Source organism: Pteronotus mesoamericanus, unplaced genomic scaffold, assembly GCF_021234165.1.
Source record: "Pteronotus mesoamericanus isolate MK-2021 breed Mesoamerican mustached bat unplaced genomic scaffold, CSHL_Meso_final contig_101, whole genome shotgun sequence".
Taxonomy (NCBI): Eukaryota; Metazoa; Chordata; class Mammalia; order Chiroptera; family Mormoopidae; genus Pteronotus; species Pteronotus mesoamericanus.
The window spans coordinates 1,481,770-1,504,985 of record NW_026555001.1 but is presented as its reverse complement, the minus strand read 5'-3'; the positions used below and the strand labels follow the sequence as shown (position 1 = coordinate 1,504,985).

At 45.1% G+C, this 23,216-nt stretch overlaps 1 protein-coding gene across 2 annotated transcripts in view; it reads left to right on the top strand.

The window, feature by feature from the left end:
- PRKCE (protein kinase C epsilon) overlaps window positions 1-23,216 on the top strand; it is a 474,718-nt gene that overhangs the window by 289,867 nt on the left and 161,635 nt on the right. For both annotated transcript variants that reach the window (XM_054567026.1, XM_054567033.1), the window contains exons 3-6: window positions 15,086-15,245; window positions 17,282-17,316; window positions 18,603-18,688; window positions 22,764-22,893. In XM_054567026.1, the coding sequence (XP_054423001.1) occupies window positions 15,086-15,245; window positions 17,282-17,316; window positions 18,603-18,688; window positions 22,764-22,893 (411 nt within the window). The remainder of the gene's footprint in view (window positions 1-15,085; window positions 15,246-17,281; window positions 17,317-18,602; window positions 18,689-22,763; window positions 22,894-23,216) is intronic.

Sequence of the window (23,216 nt, the reverse complement as noted above, 5' to 3'; positions counted from 1 at the left end):
TGTTCCTGCCATGATGGCTTAGGTCAGGTTAAGGGAATGCTTTGATCTAAACTTTCTTCCTTGCTTGGCTCAAGCAGATAGAAACTTTTTATCCCAGAAGGTGGATGTCTTTGTGAGGATTGTTTGCTTCTGTATGTTACTTCACATCTCCTGCCTTTCAAAGTTCAGTAGGAAAAGACTGGGATTGGTACACATGGCCTGAAAAGAGGGGCTCTGGTCTTTCTGTCCCTCCCTGTGCTCCCTGGCATGTGGCTTGTGGCATGGAAGTGCATTGTCTCTGTGAGTTTCTATTTTCTGTTACTTTGCCAGCAGTCTGGTTTCCAAAACAACTTTCAGAACTTCTCATCAAACCCCTTATTTACTTGAAAGAAATTGGCCTCTCTCCTACCAATCTGTTAATAATTTTCCTCAATGTTTTTTCATTTACACTATTTGAGAAGGAAATTTCATTTTTTAAAAGTCCATAAACCACCTGTGAGAGAAATATGAACACCATGCTCAAATTTTCTTAAGTGCTTTTTCCAGTTTCCATATGAGGTGAAAAGGGGAAAACAGTGTCCGTTCCATATTCTTTAACATGTGTTGTACGGGGGGAAACCCTGACCTTTGAAGCCAGACAGACCTCGGTACAAAATCAGGCTCTTGCACTTAATAACTATGCACCCTTGGGTGATTCACTTTGATCTTCTTAGCCCCAGTTTCCTTATTTGTAGAGTGGAGATAATAATACCAATTCTGTAGGATCCTTTTGAGAGGGTGAGAAAATACATTCTAATCACATGTTATGCAGTAACTGGTGCCTGTAATTTTTATTAGAGTTTAAAAAAAATGAACTTTATCTTTTGGTTGAGATATGCCAAGCACCCATTAGCCTTTGACTGTAAAATTTCTACCATGATCTCCTGCCACCACCCTCCCTGCGAGTCCTACAACCCTGTATGCCCTACAGTTTTCCTGTCTTCCTAACACAGCCTCTCTGGAAAGGACCTGAAATTCATCCATACTGCTCTCATAGCGGCCCTCCCAGAGGGTCTGTGTTTTAACTGGGCCGAAAGCCTCAAGCTTAAGGGATAAAGCAAACACAGCGGAGCTGGAAGCAAGAGGGACCATTTAGTTTTTTCGGACACCAGCGTCTATGATTTCCCAGCTCTCACGAGCCAGGTCAGGCTACCTCACTTTGACTATTTATTACCAGGATCCATGTGACAGTGATTCTAATATCACCTGTCCTGTCAATATTTATTCTTCCTTTCCCTCTCTCTCTCCATGGGCAGGATTAACGTGTAACACAAAGTATAAGCACCATACCTAGCACCTAGGAAGCACCCAGTAAATATTTATTGAGGGAATGAACAATTCTCACAGTTAAAAACTGCTCTTTCCCATGTCTACCCTACAGCTGTGCTGCTTGGTTTATCTATTATCTCTTGAATTAGATGTCCATTGTTGCATAACATGTCACCACACATTTAGCAGCTTAAAACAATAATGAACATGCATTATCTCATAAAGTCTATGTTGGTCAGGAATTCTCCAGCTTTAGCCGGATGGTTCTGGCCCATGGTCTCTCCAGAGGTTGCATTTGGGTTGTGAAGACTCAGCTGGGGCCAGAGGATCCAGTTCCAACGTGGTTATCACCCATGGCTTACAAGTCAGTGTTGACTCTTGGCAGGAGGCCTCAGTTTCCCACCAGATGTGTCCCTCCATAGAACTGCTGAATGTCACTGTGACGTGGCCGCTGGCCTTCTCTGGAATGAGTGGTGCAAGAGAGAGCAAGGTGGAAGTCGCAATGTCTTTTATGACCTAGCTTCAGAAGTTACACTCGGTTGTTTCTGCAAAATCTTTTTGGTTACACAAGTCAGCAGGTCATTTCTATTTGTTGTAGGAAGGGCCTATACAATGGTGTGGATACCAGGAGGCCAGGGTCACTGGGAGTCTTCTTGGAGATTGGATACCATACTCTCATTCAACCCGTTCTTATTTCTCCCAGAAACAGGAATTACTTTTTACGTCTTTCCTCTAGGTGGACTTCATTTCTCTCTTAGGCATCTCTTGACCTATTAGAGATAACCAGACTCATTCATACTCCAGAGATGTGGAAGCAACGTGGTTTGGCCAGAGGCAGTGCTAATCTATCCCTGGGTTTCTTGAGACTCTTCAGACCGTATGGTAGACCTTAACTTCAGCTTAACCTTTGCTGCCTAGTCCCAGTTTCTGCTTATGCCAATACTGCCTGAAAGGGCAAGCAGGTAACTTCACTGTATGAAGAGCTCAGGTTTCCAGGTTAGGAAAGTGCCACCTTGTATGTGTAAAGATACAATTCCTGGGCTGTCCTGAGATAATAAATTATAGGATGGGAGTTGGATAATGTTGGGTTATAACTATTTCTTCTCCAGGGCCCTAGTGACCAAGAATATGTACCTGCAAGAAGTTTGCCGAAATTCATTCAAGTCAGGGCCTGTGGCCAGTAATTTTTTCCCTCTGGACAAAGATAACTTACTTATTTGGGGAATTTCAACTCCACTTGTACTTTATTAGCACTAAGACTTACGCGAACTGGATCTCCCTTAAGAATCTCTGGACTCAGAGTATTTTCTTAGGTTCATCAAAAAGGGGGGTGCGATTTTTCCCTTCTTTTCTTTTTGGCAGTTTTGTGTTCGCTGTATGGGAATATATAGCTGTGCAGCCCAAAATTTATTAGATGTCTCTGTCGTTTCATGGAGCTAGTAGAAGCCCATTTTTTTCCCCTCACAGGGTGACTGTTCTTTCCCCAACATTACTCATATTACCATGGAAGACAGCTCAGGAGGAAATAGGAATTTCTGAGGCCCTAAGAAGCAATAACTGGGAATTCATGGTTTCCTAGACTGCAGTGTCCTCCTGCTGGGGAGAGGTACCAGCATCGTGGATGGGGGTGGGAGTGGGACAGACAGGGTGTGTGTGTGTGTGTGTGTGTGTGTGTGTGTGTGTGTGTGTGTGTGTTTGTGTGTGAGAGAGAGAGATCGAGAGAGAGAGAGATCAGAGCAGATGTTGGATTATGGGATGCTTTCAGTTAATAATAAAGGCATTATTGCTTTTGACCTTCCTATCCCCATCTTCATGAGCAGAGTTTTGGTCTCAGTCTCAATGGAACAAAAACTTGTAAGAAAAAGTTTAATTAACACAGGTTTTCATGATGAGAGAAAAGATATAAATTCCCCAAGAGCTATGGCCATTATAGCTCTTTCTGTAGAAAGCCTTGGGGCTTGTTCACCTAGGTTTGTCTTCCTAAGGAAGGCCCATCCCCCAGTGCCCTGCCCTGGAGACTAGCCAGGCCTGGGTCACTAGGAAAGAGGGTGGAAGGAAGGTGATCTCACGTCTTGGTCAGTATGGGCCAAAGCACAGGGGAGAGGAGGTTGTGCTACTTAAGACAAATCCATCTGCTTCCTGAGAAGGTATGGGGTTCATTTAGCCAGATGCTAGCCTGGGCTTTGTGACTTAATCAACTTCTTCTTTTTATCTTCTTTCTTCATCTTCTTTGTCTTACCATTCTTTCACTGCCATTTATTTTCTTCTTTTATAATCTTCTGATTACTGGAAACTCTCCTTCTTTCCCAGGGAGTCTAATAAAACACCCACCTGGTCAGCCTCGTGGGCTCCCGGCTCAGGACTCCAGCTGTCTCTAGGACAGGCCAGGGGTTTTCTTTCAAATTTTAACTTTAAAACATTAGTGAGAGCTCACACTGTCTTAACAAAGAAGCAGCTTGGGGCAACCAAAAAGTTAGTTCATTGTAGTATTTGGGGAAATTGCGCAGGCACTGAATTTTGAGATGCTCTCTAGAGCCCAGTTTAAGTAGGTGGGAGCCACAAGGGCATCAGAGGGTGTGAGTTTTAGCTCTCACTCTGCTCGAACCTTCCTGAACTCTGCCGGCTGCTGACTGGACATTGCAGAATGGCTGATACCAACTCCACTGGATAGATGTGGGTTTTTCAATACATAACCCTTTTTGGCTTAGATGCCTGTGGCATTAAAAGACTTATTATATACGATATTTGAAGTGTGGGAGGAGGGATGTCAACCTTCACTTGGCATTGACACCTCCCCCTCCACAGGACCACCAACTAGCATGTGGGAATAGGCAGATGCCCTGTTGGGACTCCTGCCACTCTTTTCCCACAGGTATTTTTTATATACAGCATTTTAGAAATATGAACAATGGACAGAAGCTGGCCTCAGGGACATCAGCTCCATAGGGCTCAGGTGCCCAAGAATTCAGCAACAGCTCACTTGCCTGTTATATGAATCACAGCCCCATCGCTGGTACCAGCAGGGACTCTAGCCCCACCCTTGGCCAGTGCCCCACTTGGCTGATTTCCTAGGCTAGGAATACTCTTTGAGCTTTTAGCAGGTCTGCCTGGAGGGTTTTTGCTCTGTGGTTTCCTTCTGGCAAGTAGCAACTTTTCCTGGGTACCAGAGGCATACAGTCAGGTTTCATCGACTCCCATGTGTGATTTTGAAGTTTTGAATGGATGGGGGTGGGGGAGGGAATAAATGAAGGAATGCAGATGGGAAGGAGGCAAGCAGACCTCCTGCTTAAGTAGATCCCTGTGTTCCAGTGGTTCTTTTTGTCCGCCTGTGCTTTGCATCAGAGCATGGGGTGGTAGGGTTTTTGGCCGGCGGGGGGGGTGGCAAATTCTGCTTTCTCCCTGGACTCTCCCTCAGTGACTGTGCCACTGTCTGGCCACCACTGTGCTTTACCTCTTTTTACACTAGTGCTGCTCTCCCTTCCTTATCCATGTCAGATTTTTTCACATTTTTTCCTGTAAAGCACAAAACTAGCTTAAGTTTTGTTTCAGTAAGTGGACAGAGCATAAGCAATGCCATGAGCACAGAACAGATCATTCAGAAAGTGAAGAAGAGAGAGAAGATGGGTTACGTTAAATCTGAGATGCTAATCTTAAACGGCCACCCATGCTCGTCTGATTAGATTACACGCAGAATAACACATGCAGACAGTTCCAAGCCTGTCCTCCCAGACGTCTCTGATCCAGGTCGTGTGACTCTCTGGGAAGATACTGATAGCATGGACTGATCTCTCTCAGGGAATTCATTGCTGTTTCCTCTTTCCTGTTTTGAACAGAAATTTTCTTTAATGTATTGTGTGAGTACAACATGTGCAACATATTCTTTGGCATCACATAAATATTTACTTAGTAGTTCAAACTGTCATGAAGCATTTATTTCACTTGAACATATGATAACCTATTTTCCTTGTGGCAAATAAAAAATAAAAGACAGCACTCCTTTGGTTTTCATCACTTCATTTTATTTTTTCCTTTGATTGATCTTGTATTTTCTTTCTTTTTTTTACCCATAAGGCCATAAAATCAAACCAGAGAACATTAACTCCTCAAAGACTGGGAGAGGTTCCGTCTAGCTTACGTCGGGACCAGTCCCTGATCACTGTTGTCTGGAAGGCAAGGTGATCAAGGCAAGGTGATTCCTTGCCTTGGGGGGGACCTGTGTATGAAAGACCAAATCCAGAACACCTGCAGAGAATAGCGACAGCGTGGCCAAGGGCCTGCGCCCAGAACAGCACCTGGCATCCAGTGTCCACGTAGTTAACATGTTGGGTGAACAGTTTACTTTTTACCTGTCAGAAAGTTTCAATGTGTATTTTTGCTTATGTTGTTTGAGTATATTTATCTTTTTCTCTTTTTTATTTTATACAGATACAGACTATACACAATTTCTTGGTTTTCTTTTTCCATTTGTTTCTCAGTGGCCTTAGCATATCTGGTTTTTTAAACCACCTCATTAAATTCCATTATGTGGGTGTACCATGAATCAATCAGTCCCCTCGAGCCGTCTTTTCTGATGCTCCAGATGAGAGCAGGAGTGGACATGTGGAGACGTGGGTGGACGGCAGCAGGAGACTTCCATACGCAGAATTGGGTACAAGTGGGACCCAGGCTATTGTACCGTCTTTGAGAGGCATGAATGGCTGAACCAGAGTGGGAAGCTTTGAGCTGACATTTACTGTTTGTAGCTGTGTGACCTTCAACAAACTAGTTACTTAATCTCTTTTGGAGACTTGTTTTCTTTGTAAGCAGAGAGTAATACCACCTCATGGCATTAGAGGAGGATGTATGTAAGTAGCTCACATAGCTCATTTATATGTAATAGTACCTTTTGGATATCTAATAACATCTTATGAATATACAATACCCTCATATGTATGCCGCAGTACCTAATGTATATGTAATAATGCCTCATGAATATGTATCAGTACTTATGTCTATGGAACAGAACCTCATGTATATGGAACAGAACCTCATGTGTGTGGAACAGCCTCACATGTATGGAACAGTACTTCATATGTATGGAATGCAATATCCTTCATGGATGTAATATGCTTAGAGCGGTACTCAGCACATGGCAGGGGCCCTACAAACAGTAGCTGTTAATTTTTCAACTGCTGAAAACTATCCAAAGTTTGACAGCTATTTAGACAAAAATACCCAGATGACTGAGTTGGTTTCTTTGTGTTGCAAAATTACATGCCTTGCAGACTGGATCCATCACTTGCTCAGGTTCGCCTTCTGAGGGGGTCTGTGGCCCTTTCTCAAAGGGGTCACATTTCTTACTGCTTCTGTCCTACACCCGGGTCAGTGTTCCTTGCCCAGCCCATCTTCCTGCCAGTTTTCCAAGTCTGAAGGTGGACCGGTTTCTCTAAAGCCCCTAATGGATGGGGTAGGGGAAATAATGCTGACTGTCCTTTATACTCACAGTGCAGGTGTGGAACATCTGGAGGCAGCTGGACCCCAGCAGGGTGGGGACAACGGGAGGTTGTGAGGAGGGTTTGCAAGGTGAGGGTGAGGCTGCTTCACCTTCCTCAGTAATGAGATGTCATGTCGGTGCCAGGGAGAGAGAAAGAAGTGTACCAGCTTGGGATTTAGGCAGAGCCATTACAATACCACTCTTAATAGATTAAAAACAAAACAAACAAATGAAAAAACCCAGACCTGAAGAGATTAAATGACTTCTCTGAGGACCTAAAGCAAGTCTGGGGCAAAGGCACAATTCGTGCAGGCTCCTAACATCCGTTTCAGCCATACTGGCAGAGGAGGCCAAATGAGGGAGCTCAACAAAAATAAAGACCCCACAACATACTTGCAAACTTGTTTGAGGGAAGGACCCTATGTGCCCGGAGGGGTAGGTGACCATGCTGCAGTGAGGAACGACAGCGGTGCCTAGAGGTGGCCAGTCATGTGTATTGGTCAGTCCGGTCAAGGGTCTTGGACAAGGCTGATGCTTGGGTTTGGCAGTCTTGCTACATAGACCAGGAGTTCACAAGTCTGGGCCTCCTAGAAATTCTCTGGTGGCTACTCCTAACCCAAAAGGCACCCCAAGAGCACTGAAATTCAGGGTGCCCTCATGTGTTCAGTCTGTCACCTTGGCTCCCTTTTTGTGCAGGAGAAAAGGCTGGGTGAGGGAGGCGATGGCAGAGTGCTGAGACCTTCAATAATTAGATTGGCCAGAAAAGGTGTCACATCTGCTACATGGCAAATGCAGCCATAAAACAAAGGAGGAAAACTAGCCTTGGTTTTGCCTCAGAGGCTGCAGCCAATAAATTGTCACACCAAGTGGGCGTGGCTGAGTGCCTTCAATGACAGCGCGGATCATCATCCTTCAGAAGGAGGCACAGGTTGTGGGGACAGGTCACAGGTGGAAGGGTTAGACTCGGGTAATTCTTCACTCAGTTCAGAACCACAGGCAGCTGGGAAGTGGATGAAATTTGTCCTGCCTGCCCTGCTTTCCATGACAACATTTGGGTTCTTCTCTTCTTGTCCTTGCCATGCAGTCCCCGACCCTTGCAGCACAAGGGACCTTCCCACCAGCTAATGCTTCAGGCAGAGAGAACTGCTTTTAAAAGTCATTAAAGAACATTAGAGATTTTTTCAAATATTACAATATATAATCCTATCATCTTTTATAGCATAATTCTTATGTTACTTTAAACCTGTAAATATGATTTACACAGGGTTGTGTTATTGTGCATTCTGTTTTTACATTTTGTCACATTTCCCCATTTTTCTACATAGTATTTCCTCACCATTTTTAAATTGCTCTATATAGTATAATATAATTTATTAGACCATTTTCCTAATGTTAAGCAATCAAATTCTATTTGTTGGCCAATATAGATATGCAGTGGAGTAATGTCTATGTTATAAGTATATACCTTTTAGATTCTGTTTCATTATTGACTTCAAGAGTAAATTTCTAAGGAGTTGTCAAATCAAAGGACATGACTCTCTTTGTTGTATTTGCTATATATTGCAGTATTGTATTCAGAAAATATTATTTTACATGATCTGTAGCAATGAAGGAATAAATCAGTTTCATAACCTTCCCATTAGTGAGTAATACCATTTTAAAACAAATTGTTTCTTAAAGGAATACAAAGGATTGTAAAAGAATATTATGAACAACTGTATGCCAATAAACTAGACAACCTGGATGAAGTGGATAAATTCCTAGAAGCATACCATCTTCCAAAACTAAATCAGGAAGAATCAGAGAATCTGAATAGACAGATTACACCTATTGAAATTGAAGCAATGATTAAAAAAATAAAAAATAAAAAACTCCCAAAAAGCAAAAGCCCTGGACCAGATGGCTTCACAGGTAAATTTTACCAAGCATTCTGAGAAGAAATAACACCTCTCCTTCTTAAACTATTTCATAAAATTCAAAAGGAGGGAAAGCTCCCAAACTCATTTTATGAGACCAGCATTATCCTAATTCCAAAACCAGATACACTACAAAGACAGACAGTTATAGGCCAGTATCCCTGATGAACATTAGATGCTGAACTCCTCAACAAAATATTAACAAATCCAATACAGCAATGCATCAAATACACTATGATCAAGTGTTGGTACAACATTCGCAAATCAATAAATGTGATTCACCACATAAACAAAATGAAGGAGAGAAATCACATGATCATATCAATAGATGCAGAAAAAGCGTTTGATAAAATCCAGCACCCATTTATGATAAAAACTCTCAGCAAAGTGGGGACAGAGGGAACATACCTCGACATAATAAAGGCCATATATGACAAGCCCACTGCCAGCATCATACTCAAAGGGCAAAAACTATAAGAGTTCCCCTTAAGATTGGGGGCAAGATGGGGATGTCTGCTTTCACCTCTCTTACTCACATAGTACTAGGAGTCCTGCCTACAGCAGTCAGACAAGAAGATATGAAAGGTATCCAAGCTGGAAAAGATAACATGATACTCTACATAGAGAACCCCAAAGAGTCCACCAAGAAACTACTAGAACTGATAAATAAATTCAGCAAAGTAGCAGGATACAAAATTAATATCCAGAAATCAGTTGTACTTGTATATGCCAATATTGAACTAACAGAAAGGGAAATTAAAAAAAACAATCCCATTCACAATTTCTTCAAAAAGAAAAAAATACCTAGGAATAAACCTATCCAAGGATGTAAAAGACCTATACTTGGAAAAATTATAAGACACTGAAGAAAGAAATAGAAGTTAAAAATAAGTGGAAGCACATACCATTATTTCATAGGAAGAATTAACGTCTTTAAATTGTCCATACTACCCAAAGCAGACATACCATCTTCTAGAGATTCAATGCAATTCCTTTCAAGATTCTAATCATGTATTTCACAGAACTAGAACAAATATTTCAAAAATTTCAAAGAGACCCACAAAAGGCCCCCCATAACAACAGTGGTCCTGAGAAAGAAGAATAAAGTTGGAGGAATAATGCTACCTGGTATCAAACTGTACTATAAGGCCGTAGTAATCAAAACAGCATGGTACTGGCATAAAAAGAGACACATAGATCAATGGAACAGAATAAAGAGTCCAGAAATAAACCCACATCTTTATAGGCAATTAATATTCCACAGAGGAAGCAAGCACATAAAGTGAGCTAAAGATAGTTTGTTCATTAAATGATGTTGGAAAAATTGGACTGATAACATGCAGAAAAATGAAACTAGACCACCTTCTTATGCCACACACAAGAATAAATTCAAAATGGATCAAAGTCTTAAAGTTAGACCTGAAACCATAAAAATCATGGAAGAAAACATAGGCAGCAAAATCTCAGATATTGCTGGTAGTAATATTTTATTGGATATATCTTCCCAAGCAAGGGAAGCAAAAGAAAAAAAAATAAACAAATGGGACTACATCAAATCAAAGAGTTTTTGCACAGCAAAGGAAATTATCAACAAAATAAAAAGGCAACCCACAGAATGGGAGAACATATTCACCAATACATCGGATAAGGGATTAATATCAAAAATTTATAGAGAACTTACAGAACTCAGCACCAAAAAAAAAAAAACCCAAAAAAAAACCAATTAAAAAATGGGCAAAGGACCTGGATAGACACTCCTCCATAGAGGACGTACAAATGGCCAACAGACATATGAAAAGATGCTCAATGTCACTTATCATCAGAGAAATGCAAATTAAAGCCACAATGAGTTATCATCTCACACCTGTCAGAATGGCTATCGTCAATAAATCAACAAACATGAAGGGCTGGCGAGGATGTGGAGAAGGGGGAACCCTTTTTCACTGTTGGTGGGAATGCAGACTGGTACAGCCACTGAGGAAAGCAGTGTGGAGATACCTCAAAAAATTAAAAACAGATCTACCTTTTGACCCAGTGATCCACACTTCTGGGAATATATCTAAAGGAACCCCAAAACATAAGCACTCCTATGTTCATTGCAGAGTTATCTACAATCACCAAGATATGGAAGCAGCCCAAGTGTCCATCAGTAGATGAGCAGATAAAACAACTGTGGGACATTTACTCAATGGACTACTACTCAGCTGTAAAAAAGAAGAAAATTTTACCCTTTGCAACAGTATGGATGGACCTGGGAGTCCTATGCTAAGTAAAATATGCCAGTCAGAGAAAGACAAACACTATATGACCTCACTGCTATGTGTAATCTAATGAACACACTGAATTAACAAGGAAAACAGAGAGAGACTCACAGAGAACAGGATGACAGCTCGGGGGGAGGGGAGGTTCGGGGGTAGAGGGGATGAGCCAAAAGGACTCGGGCATAAACGACAGTGTGGTGATTACTGGGAGGAGAGGGTATAGGGGGCTAAATTGTAATGGAAAAAAATAAAATTAAATTTTTTTTAAAATGTGGTATTAAAAATAAACATAATTTCCTTTTAAAAATTGTTAAGTATTAAATGGTAAATTAGTGATATATCAAAACTGCTCTTCTTTGCATTTTAAAAATTTCCAGTAAGTGAATATTTTATATTTCTCCTACACATAGTATGTTCATGTTATTTACACAGTTATCTGTGTGTGTGTGTGTGTGTGTGTGTGTGTGTGTATTTGAACTTGTTGATACATAGACTTCTCTGGTATTCCTGCCACTTAATTGGAAACTAATTGGAAGAAAATTAACAAATCCAGATTGGGGAACGTTCCATAAGACAACAACTTAGACTTTTCACAAATGTACCACAAAAAGGAAAAAAGTCAAGAAAAGTATTCTAGATTAAAGAAACTAAAGAAACATGGCAAGTAAATGCAGTGTATGAGCTCTAATTAGCTCCTGAATTAAAAAATTTAAAACAACTATAAAGGATGTTTTGGGGACAGTTGGAGAAATTTGAATATGAATTATATATCAGATAATGTTATATAAATATTAAATTTCTTGACCCTGATATTGTGGTTATGGAGGTATCTTGGTTCTTAGGAGATAAAGGCTGATGTATTTAGGGATAAATTGCTACTGTGTTTGCAACTTTCAAACGGTTCAGCAAAATTATGTATGTTTATATCATATTGTACATTATATTATTAACAATTAAATTATAAGTGTAATATAATTTTATTAAAATATTATCATAATATATAATACAATTAATTATATTATCATAAAATATATTAATATAATATATAAATTATGTAGTGTATTAATTGGCATATTATACACACATAGACATTTATAAATCAGTGTGTCATATTCACACTACTACTAATTCTCTCCCTCCCTCTCTCTCTCTCTCTCTCTCTCTCTCTCTCTCTCACACACACACACGCACGCACGCACGCACGCACACGCATACTGCATTACCCCTATCTCATAGGAGCTGCATTTTAATAGAGACCCTTCATAGCAGTAGGAAATCTAAAGAGATCAGTTTCTATTGATGATTCGAGATTCCAGCAATGCCATTCTCTGAGGCTGAGGAATCCTGTGGCTTTCCTCCTCACGTGACCTAGGGGGTGGGGGGGTGGGGGGGTGGACGGTGGGGGCGGGATGGGTTGATGGGTGCAGAGATGCTCTGTCCAGACCCTTGGCTCCCTGGTGCAGAGGGATGCAGTACTGGGGGTGTTTTCACAGCCAGGGGCCCCATCCCTTTTCCCCTGTTGCCTGTCCTGCTCCTTCACACACGGGGAATGGGCGGCAGGGGGTGGGGTGCGTGGGACCTCATTGGGAACCTGAAGCTTTCCTGTGTTCTTCCTTTCCTGTAGCCTTCTGTTTTCACACACCTTTGACGTAAAACCTCACTTACACGGCAGTGCAGATGGGCACAGGTAACAGAACGCTTTGGGGAAGTTCAGTGAGACCCCCGTTCAGCAGGAGTTATCCTCGCCTCTCTGTCTCACCGGCCCCCAAGCCCCTCCCTGGTCTCAGCGCACTCCTCTAAGAGGGCTTCCAAAAGAAATGGAGTTAAATGAAGTGGTTGCTGCATTTACCTATTGGATCAATGTAAACCCAGTTTAGAGCGTTTGGACTCTGTAAGACACTGAGAAGGAAGGCCCTCGGGGACACCCCCCATCACAGCTCTGCTCCCTTGGGAACACTGGAGTGGACTCATCACCATTTTAACTGAAAATACAGTTTTCCAGGATCCAAATGACCAAGAAATTTGACGGATTTGTAAATTATTTTGCATCTTAAATGTATTAGGGGGCTGGCTTACAGTTTAAATGTTCCTTGGCGAATCCTTCTGTGAAAGAATTGGAGGATGCCTTTTGCAAAGAGAATTCCCATTCTCTGGCCCGAGCTGCCTGGGACTGAGTTCTCGGTTTGGTTTTTGTAGATTCGTTTTGTAGCAAGGAAGGGCTACTGAATACATGTTTTTAAAAAAATCACGCCATTTATTTTCCAGCTTTTAAAAGTAGTAGAATATTCTAAATACAGTGAAAATAATATTTAGTAGAAATGAAAACCACCGATGATTGCACCACCGAGTGGTGGTTGCCACATTTCTGCACTTGCCCCTGTGTATAGATGTCTCTGTGTTGAAACAGAGCTGGGGTCTGCATGTGAGCATTTGGTCCGCTGGCCTCAGCCCCCAGGTGGGGGAGGTGGTGGGTTTCCACACCCAGAAAGTAGTGTGTGTCAGTGACTTTTTGAAACCATAAGCACCAGCTGAAAAGGGAAGGCGGGCAGGCTGGGGCCCGGGAAGCGGCGGCTGTGAGCAGACCCACATCTGGGTCCGCAGGGTCCGTGCTGAGGTGGCAGCCTCCCTGTGCCCACCCTCCTCTTTCCTTGGAGGCCACTTCCCCCTGAAAGCCCCCACTGGTCATGTGTGCCTGCTCTTGCCTTTCTCCCTCTTCAGTTTTACTTTCCCTCCCCCCCTGCCCTCTCTGGACTGACCAGATGCCCTTGGGTGGAACAGCTGCTTGGCTCACACCTGTGCTCTCCATGGCGGGGAGTCTTATTTTCAAAGAGGCCCGGCGGGGGTCGCACTTTCACCTGGATTTGACACTGTTATAATGCGATGTCTGGGGTAGGGGTACTAGAGGACACAGAGCCTCCGCAGCACATATGAAGCTATGCCATGCAAGCGACCTTCCAGGGCCTGAACTAGGAGCCTGGCAGGACACCCAGAGCCTGCCTCTCTCCTGCCCTTGGAAAAGCCACAGGAAGCTAGACTCTCCCATAACGAGAGCCACCCAGATGAGAGCTTCGGGCCTTGCTGTAGGGAGAGTGGACTGTCCCTTAGAGCAGTGTGTGGCTTCTCCCCTCTTCTCTCAATTAGAATCTGGGCTCCACCATTAATAGCTGTGTAAACAGGACCAGGTCACTGAAACTCTCTATTCCTCAGTTTGTGTACCTGCAAAATGGAGTTAATAGGCATACCCTTCAAGTAAGGTTATTGCGAAGATTCAGTGAGTTACTACAGGTAATGCACTTAGCATAGTTTGCCACAGAGTAAGTCTTTGATAAATGCTGGTGTTGTCACTGTGTTACTCAGCTCAGGCTGCGTTAATAGAATACCACAGATTGGGTGGCTTCATCAGGAGAAATTTCTCTCTCCCAGTTCTGAAGGCTGGAGGTCAGAGATCAAGATGCCAGCATGACTGGGTTCTGGCGAGAGCCCTCTTCCTGACTGGGAGATGACTACTGTCGTGGTGGGTCTTCAGCCTTTAGAAACTATCAGCTTTCATGGTGTTATACTTCCCTCTCTTTCTCACCTTTGGGAGAAGGCTCTTCATCATCCTAGTCTAGATAAGAGGCAAGAGGAAGAAGAGTCAGATTTATTAGGCAGCCGCTTCTCTGAGCCAGGTGTCTGGGGAAGTCACACCGTGGACTCCACAGCTCCCCTGAGGTGGACATCGCCACCCCATGTACAGAGGGAGACGCCTGCAGAGGCTCAGGGCGAGGGAACACCGGCTGTCCAGAGTCCCACTGCTCAGAAGTTGCAGTAAGATTGAACCTTGAGCCTCTTGACCCTCTACCCTTACGATGGCTGGCTGGCGTGGGAGGAGTGGAGCAGCCATGCAAGGAGCCACATCGGGATCGGGGTGGAAACTAAGGGCGCAGCTGGTGTCCAAACCGCAGTCTGGGCCTTCCCACTTGCAGGGTCTCTCTCTGGAGCTGAGCAGCGAGGTTCCTCAGTCCCCCGAATCCCTCTGCCAGTGAAGGCTGCTCCCCATACCCACTCCTACTTCCAGGCACCCAAGGATGGGGTAGCTCTCCCACAGGTCGCTTTCTAGGTGTGCTAACCCAGACTGTATTTTCTTTTCTGCTTTTGTCCTTCCGCAGCCCCTAAAGACAATGAAGAGCGCGTGTTCCGGGAGCGCATGCGGCCCAGGAAGCGGCAGGGGGCCGTCAGGCGCAGGGTCCATCAGGTCAACGGCCACAAGTTCATGGCCACCTACCTTCGGCAGCCTACCTACTGCTCCCACTGCAGAGATTTTATCTGGTAAGGCCTTCTTTCCCGGGAACCTCCAGTTATGCTTTCTCCGGGGCAAGAAGTTGGGAGATGAGAAACTTCATGTAAAAAGTGTGGACGCGCTTTATTTTTTCTTTATTTAATTGCAGAAGACTTTTCTGGTTGACTGAGTGTGTGGTGCTTCGGAAAGTAAATGGAAAGTAACTGGTTCCTGGTGACTGTATTTTTAGGATCATATCATATATCACATTTAAGGAGTTAAGATTTTATAATCAACAAGGGTATTGTGATTGTGGATTCTTGAAAAGGAATCCTTATTTTTAGAGAGACAAACTGAATTATTTACAAATGATGTGAATCTGGGATTTGTTTTAAAAAATAAGGTTTGGTGGGGGAGGTTAAGAGTAGAGATAAAACAAGACCAGCCATGTATTGATCATTGTTAGAGCTGGGTGACAGGTTAATAAGGATCCATCTCCCTATAGATTTGAGTTCTTCCATCACAGAGTTACAAGTAGTCAATTTCTAATATTGATAATACAAAGCAGTTCTTAGTAACTGTTGTAACACTGGTGCTGTGAGGATGCTGTGTTTTCAGAGGAGTGAGAGAGCAGTGTTGGTGGGAGAGCTCAGGGAAGGCTTCTCAGAGGAGGTGGCATTTCTCTTTCCATGATGATTAGGATTTTGATAGACAGAGATAGGTAAGTAGTAGGCCTGTTTGGGTGGTAGAAAAGGATTAGGAACACTGGTCTTGGGGATTAGAAGGGGACTTTTAATGAATACCCACCACAAGCCAGATTCTCTCTCAGGTATTGGAAGTATTTAATTAAATCTTGCTCGTGTTCCTATGAGCTACGTATTATGACCCTCATTCCACAACAAACAGTATCAAGGCTTAGAAATGAAAACAAGACTAGCCTGCAGTCTTCCACCTGGGAAGTGTCAGATTTCCACCCCAGTGAGCGCAACTCAGAGCTCATGCTTTTCCTGACATCCCACCAGCCTTTCTGGCAACCTCTCTGAGCTCTTTGAAGCTGACTGGAGTTTGCCCATGCAACTGAATCCAGTGGGCAAGAGTGAACGAATCCCAGTTGCAGCGTGAACTTAGCCGGAGAACATTTGAATTATACTCTTGAGATCCCCCTGGCTTCCCAGGGTGTCCAGGAGTGACTCGTCCTATCCTTGCGGTGTTCCAGAACCAGTACTGAGGTTTACATGGAGATCTGAGATGGCACAGCTCAGGGCCAGCTCAACCCAGCGGAAGCAGAAATAGCACCCCGCTCCCACCCACAGACAGGTCTCAGTCCCGGAGCTGACTCAATCCCCTGACCTCCGTTTTCTGGATTTTGTTCATGAATTGCATGTTTGGAGGGAATAGGCTCTGAAAGCTGAGACCTAAAGAGTCAGGTCTCCTTTAAGTCCACAGTGAACACCACTGAGCTCTAGGTTTGCTGAGGGGCGGCCCGAATGAGTTCTGGATCCTCCCACTGGGCTGGAATTTCAGGGGGCTCCCTGACCAGCTGTCACTGGGGTACTGAGGACAGGGCTCAGGCCAGGTTGTTCGGATTGTGTCTATGCTGACCTTAAACTGGCCCCAGGACATTCTATTTTGGCCACAGAAGGAAACTTTAATATTGGCCTTCACCCTAATGGTACATTGAACTCCCAGCCCTGGCCACAGACTAACTTACAATCCCTGGCAGCTTCTGGAATCCAGGGAATGTGCCTGCCAGCTGCAGCCCCCACTGTGATCACCTATGAGGAGGGGCATGTTTGACTGACTGAGGCCTGCAGAGAGCAAGCAGAGTGCTTGTGGCCTTCCAGAGCACAGCTGGTCCAGCCCGAGTGGCCGTTTGTAAAGCAAACCAAGCCTTGCCTTCCTTCCATGCGCTGGGGCTGCCCTCCCGAAGGAGCCGATTTAGGGTGGCCTGCAAGGGGGAGAGCAATCACACTGCTGGGGAGACTCCAGTGTCCTTGGTGCCTTGTGGGCGGTGACCAGAATGGGGTGGCGTTGTGTGGCTTTTGACCTGCTGAAATTTCTAAAACGATTGTATTCTTCTTTTCAGGGGTGTCATAGGAAAGCAGGGATACCAGTGTCAAGGTAAGAGGTGCAGCCTGAACTGAGTCCTTGGGGGCCTGCACGGCCACCCAGATCACTGAGGCTACAGTGCACACGGGAGGTGTGAGCCGGACTCGATGGCACTTAGAGTCTCTGCAGCTCTGGTGCTCATGCTCCCTCTTTGAGAAGCAGGACCCTGTTTTCTTTGTCCCTGCCTGGCCATGACTCCCACCTACGCATACGGGAGGGTATGTGTGGGAGTACCTTATAGGAACCACCTATCCCCAGGTGCCCCAGGGGTCTAGGCTGTTTGTAGGTGGCACTCCCATCTTTCCTACTGAGACACATGCTTAAGTCAGAGGCTCCAGGAAGGTCCCGCTGGGCACTGCACCAGGTCCGGTGTATTCTATCAGCTCCCTGACTCTCCAGCTCCCTGGAGAAGCTCCCTCACTTGCTTGTTTTGCTGTGTCACCGACAGTCCTTACCAAGTCTCTTGTTTTGTCTCTACTCTAGGGTCATTAGCTCTTAAACATTTTAAACTCACTTGAAATTATTGAAGTGTGTTTGCTTGCAGTGAATTGACTACAAATGCAAGGTTCAGTTGTCCAGAATTGGAGGGTGGGTATGTGACGTGCTCATGCAGAGGCCTCTCTGTGGTTTGATCTGGGAGATCATTCCATCTCCTCACCGAGCCACAGGTTAACTTGGGTTTCACTCCTGGGAACTTGGGTAGATTCTTTTGGACATTGCTATGCATGCAAGCAGTTACTGGCAGCCACTCACTGCCCACACTGCCCTGAACACAGAGCTCCAGGCCACTTCTTGGAAGGAGTTAAATTACATGGAAATTTCTGTTTGGCATGTAAGGACATAACTAGATCAAAAGCTTAAGAGCTTGTATGCCACAAAACATGCATTGTCCTGCTGTGGTCCCCCTCACCACACCGGCCAGCCCTGGCGTGATCCTGCGTAGAGCACAAGACGGCTGCAATGCCTCTGATAGACAGTGCTTCATGGAAGGGAAATTGTTCCCTGGCCTCGGCATACAGGAGCAAGAAAGTTGATTGGAACTCCTGGAACTAGAGAAAACTGCCAATACCCTTAGGATACGAATGGTTTGTTCTTCTCCAGAGCATTTAGGAAACTGTAATGGCTCTGATGACAAAGGGCTCTGGAATGACCGCATAAAGGACTTCCATGACATTAAGAGCCAGTGACAGAAGGGGCATGGCTGCCCTCATCCCCTCACCAAAGCCTGATTAAATCTTGGGGTGGAACCTTCCTTCCCCCACTTGTTGCTCAGCCTTTCCATGTTTTGCTGTTTGCAGTTTGCACTTGCGTGGTCCACAAGCGATGCCATGAGCTCATAATTACGAAGTGTGCTGGATTAAAGAAACAGGAAACTCCTGACGAGGTAAATATTTATGACATTGACATTCTGGGCTTTCTTCACTGCCATCCTGCCCTCCATGGCCTCCTCTGCGGTTCCTAAGAAAAAGCTTATCTCTCTGAGATTCCATTGCTTTCTTTTGTGTTGATCAAAAATTAAGGGAGTTGTCCACAGCCTTCCGGCGTGAGGTGCACAACCTACAGAGTGAGCGTGGCTCAAAGTCAGTTTTACGTCTGTGGATACTATGCCAAAAGCTAAAGCCCACAGGGAAAATGTGAATTCTTTTATGCCATTATCTCATAGGAACAGCAAAGCAGCTAACTGATGTGTCAATGGCTCCACACCGCTCATAAACAGTGGGAGAGACACAACACACAAGCAGAAACCTTATCTTTATGAGGTTATGGGAGAATGGGGTGGAATTAGCAAACCCATGGAACACTTAGGAGGCAGAAAGAACCATAATAATAACAGCAGCCGACATTCATTGGGTACTTACCATGCCCTGATGTAAGCACTTTATCATAAATTATTTAATCCCTTAACAACCTTAATGTGATTGATACTATTATCATTTTACAACAGAGAGAATAGAGGCAAAGAGAGGTCAAGTTAACTTGCCCCAAATCACACAGCTAGTATGTGAAAGAGCCATATTCAGGCCCAGGTAGTCTGTTCCAGAGGCTAAGCCCTTGACCATGGCACTGTGTTGTCTCTTAATCTTACAAGTGTTAGATTGACACTTAGGGTAGTTGCTATGGGTAAAGAAGCAAGAAAATTCAACAGCAAAGCTAGATTTCTCCTAATTGATCTTTTAGGAGAAGAGTATGAATGTCAATATAGGTGTTATCTATATTCACAATGGTTTCAAAGCCATGTTTTAATTCCTGGTGAAATAAATAAAAAATGGCATAGTCATAGGCCATTAGAATCGGGGGTCAGAGAGAACGTCCCTGGCTGGGCTTCTGATCAGGTGGATTTATAATTTGGCTTCCAAAAGGAGTGACTTTGAGAGGCCTACCAGCTTCTTAAAAGTAATTCAACCAAATGACATCTTGGCATCCAAATCATTTCCCCATCTTTTGCCTCCTTTTGCTTTCGCACCATCTCTGGAAAACAGCAAGAGACAAAGCTTAGATTGTACCTTCCATGTCCCTGAAGGGCAGACAGCCCAGAGCACCAAAGCTGCTTGCAGGATTTCTACCATCCTGGGTGGAATTACAGGCCATCACCACCTGAGTCTCCTAACCCCTGGCCTACGATCCTAACCCAAAGCATGTCGTTACCCTTGTTACTATTACAAATAAGTGAAAGAAAGAAATGGCTTGCCTGCTATCTGGCTTGATTCCTTCCTGTGGACATTCCACTGAGCATTTATGGAGCACTTCCTGTGTGCCGGCTATTGTGCCGTGTCCCACATAACAGAGGAATCTCACAGGTTTCATCAGATGTGAACCTCTGCAAGTTTCTCGAGTGCTTTCCCACCTCCTTCGAGGGAAGAGTCCCACAGGAGTCCTCACCATGCAGGTCAGAGGGTTTGAACTGCATAGAACCCAGCTTCATCTGTGACCTGGTTCCGATGGTCTTTCCTGACATATTGAGAATGGAAAAGAAGTTACAAGTGGGCTATGTTCCCAAACTTGGCCCATATCCCAAGGGAGATGAATTGCCAGGGGTTGAGGAAAGGGACTTTGAGTTTCTTAGCTCATCCTGGTGCTCCTTGAGGCCAGTATATTAGCGCTGGTGTGTCCCTGGGCCATCAAGGCAAGGGATGAGCTCTCTGCCTGGTGTAGCACTGCTGGGGATCAACCTTTGGTTAATTCTTTTGTGTAACTACCTGCAGTATTATCCACATGCACACACACCTCATCCATAGCTACATACAGACCCCAAACACATGTCACTCTAAATGCAAAGTGTCTAACGTCTTCCTATTAAAGGTGCTTTGCTGACGGGCTCCTTAGAACTTTTGCATCATGAGCACTTGGCCAACACGCTTGCCCTGTCTTGTGTGTGTGTGTTAGCACTTATGACTCATACCCCTCCCTGCGCTTTCCAGGTGCAGTGACCAAGGAATGTTCTCTGTGTCACCTTCCTTCCTTTCCTTTCCCCCCCCCATCAATCTTTCAATTCTCTCTGCCTGTTCCTTCCTCCCTGTGTTCTCTTTGTTGGTCTCACTCGCCCCTCTGTTTCTGAGCCATGCTCAATAGGAATGGTGTATCTGTCCCGCACGCACTCTGATTCTGTGCCATGCTCTCACGTGGGCTCCATCCTCCTCCTGTCACCATCCTCTGATACCATAGTGTCCTTACTACTCACAACTAGGGGCACACAGCTGTCCCACCCAACACTGACCCTCCTAGTCACCTGGGACTCTTCCCCACCACTTCCCCCTCGTTTGTCATCCATATCCCTAGGAGGCTACTCCTGGGACACCATGAGTCTCTTCTGAGTATAGGTCTACCGTGTCACCAGCATCTTCAGGAATAGAGTGGGCACAGTGATCTCCAACACCCTTGCAGTGAGCAGGCAGACGTAGAGTTGACATGACTATATGCCCAAATAGGCACACCTAAGTAATGAAGCTGAGGAGAGGTAATCACTATTGTTTTCAGTAAATCTGGGAATCTTGTATTGGGAGAAAACTCTAAGTGGTAGCCCATGCATCTCAAGCAGGGGTCAGTAAAATTCTGGTCCATTGGAAATACTGACCATCCCTCATTGCAGGTCATAGAGAACTCTTCATGGAGCCGAGTGATCCTGACTGTGTGTTTGTGCATGCAGCATGCCTTTGTGTTTGTGTTCAGGTCTACGTCCATGACAGTGTCCATGTCTATGTCTGTGTCCAGCTGTCATCCCCCTTCTTAGTCTCCCACAGGGGCTTTTTACTCACCAGTCAGCAGGGAACCAAGGGCAGCTTCTTTGTTGCCTGCTTTTCATTTCTTGGTTCCCAGAGTAGCAAAAGCAACTTTCTCCCCAGCCCACAGGGGTCTCAGAGGATGGCCCCCTGACTGTTTTGAGAAGGACGTGTCCCCTGTGGCTGCTCTGCTAGAGACGTAGCTGGAGAGTAGCCCCATGGAGGGGCAAGAAGAAGCAGAAAGGCAGGCCCTGCTGATGACCCTTGCTTCTGTGGAACACTTAGCCATTCCCACTTCTTCCACCCTTGGAATATCCTCAATCCCCCAGTCCTGTGACATTAGGTGGGATGGTAGTACCATTGTCATTTGCCACATAAGGACTCTGAAGCCCGACGAAGTCGGAAAACTGGCCTGAGACTTCAGGGGTGGCTCATAGCAGAACCAGGCCTACAGATCAGAGACCTTAACTCCTCGTCCCCACCCCCTCCTATCCACCTGCCACCTTCTCTTTACACTTTTAAATAATCAGTCATTGGCAGCCTAGTGGTTAAAAGGCCTGGGCTCTGAATTTAGACTCGTGGGCATTGATTCCTGGCTGTGCCCATTATCAGCTTCTAGGCACGTTTCTTAATCTCCCTCCACCTTAATTTCCTCATCTGTAAACTCAGGCTAACAGCCTACTCCATTGGGTGGCAGAGAGGTTTAACCGAGCTGGTAGTGCCTGTTCTGTGGTCAGCACCCACACCATAGCACCCTTAGTAGTCACCACTCTGTGTTATCTTTTGTCCTACTGGCTCCCTGCAAGTGCTGAAGCTGGGCTGGGTTTTCAGGGTGTTTCTAGAATTCTGCGTCCACCGAAAGACTGCCTAGGTGTGGCTTCTGTGCACAAAGCAGCATTGAAAGCACATGATGACAGCTCATTAATGGCCAAGCGTGAGGTGCAAATTGAGTGTTGCGTGCCCTGAGAGGTAGAGGCCTAAAGTCCCAGAGGGGACTGCATCGGGGAGCAGGCCTGGCCTCACAGAGTCACACATGGGATAAGGGCATCAGGAGCAAAGGCCCTGGGGTGGGGGAGAGGCTTTCTTCACCTCATTTCTCAGGGCAGCTTTCAGAGCCAAGCTAGGGCCTGCCACCTGCAATGACCGTGCATTCTGCAAAGAAGTTCTGTAGAAGGTCCGGTGATAAGTACTCCAGGGTGCACAGGAACTTGGCCATGACCCTGTGTTTTGCCATCCCTGCAGGTGGGCTCCCAGCGGTTCAGCGTCAACATGCCCCACAAGTTCAGTATCCACAACTACAAGGTCCCCACATTCTGTGACCACTGTGGGTCCCTGCTCTGGGGCCTCTTGCGGCAGGGTCTGCAGTGCAAAGGTAAGGAGCTCCGTGCCCCGCCTCCCCCGTCCTGCCCCTGTCGTCTCCTCTTCTGAAAAAAATCTGTGTCTGTTCTCATGGCCTCAAACGTAGTTTCCAGGTTTGGCAGGATGTCTGAACAGAAGCTCTTGTTGAGCCCTCATTAGTTACTCTGTGATTTTGTTAAATGATCTCTGTACGGACACCAGCCAGGGGAACTCTACGGAGGGAAGGCGAGGAGGAAGGTGTGACCTCCCCTTTTAAGACAGTTGACAAGCTGGGAAGACAACAGGAGTCTATAAAAGCGTAGAAAAAATTAAGGAAAAGATACATTGGAGCAGAAG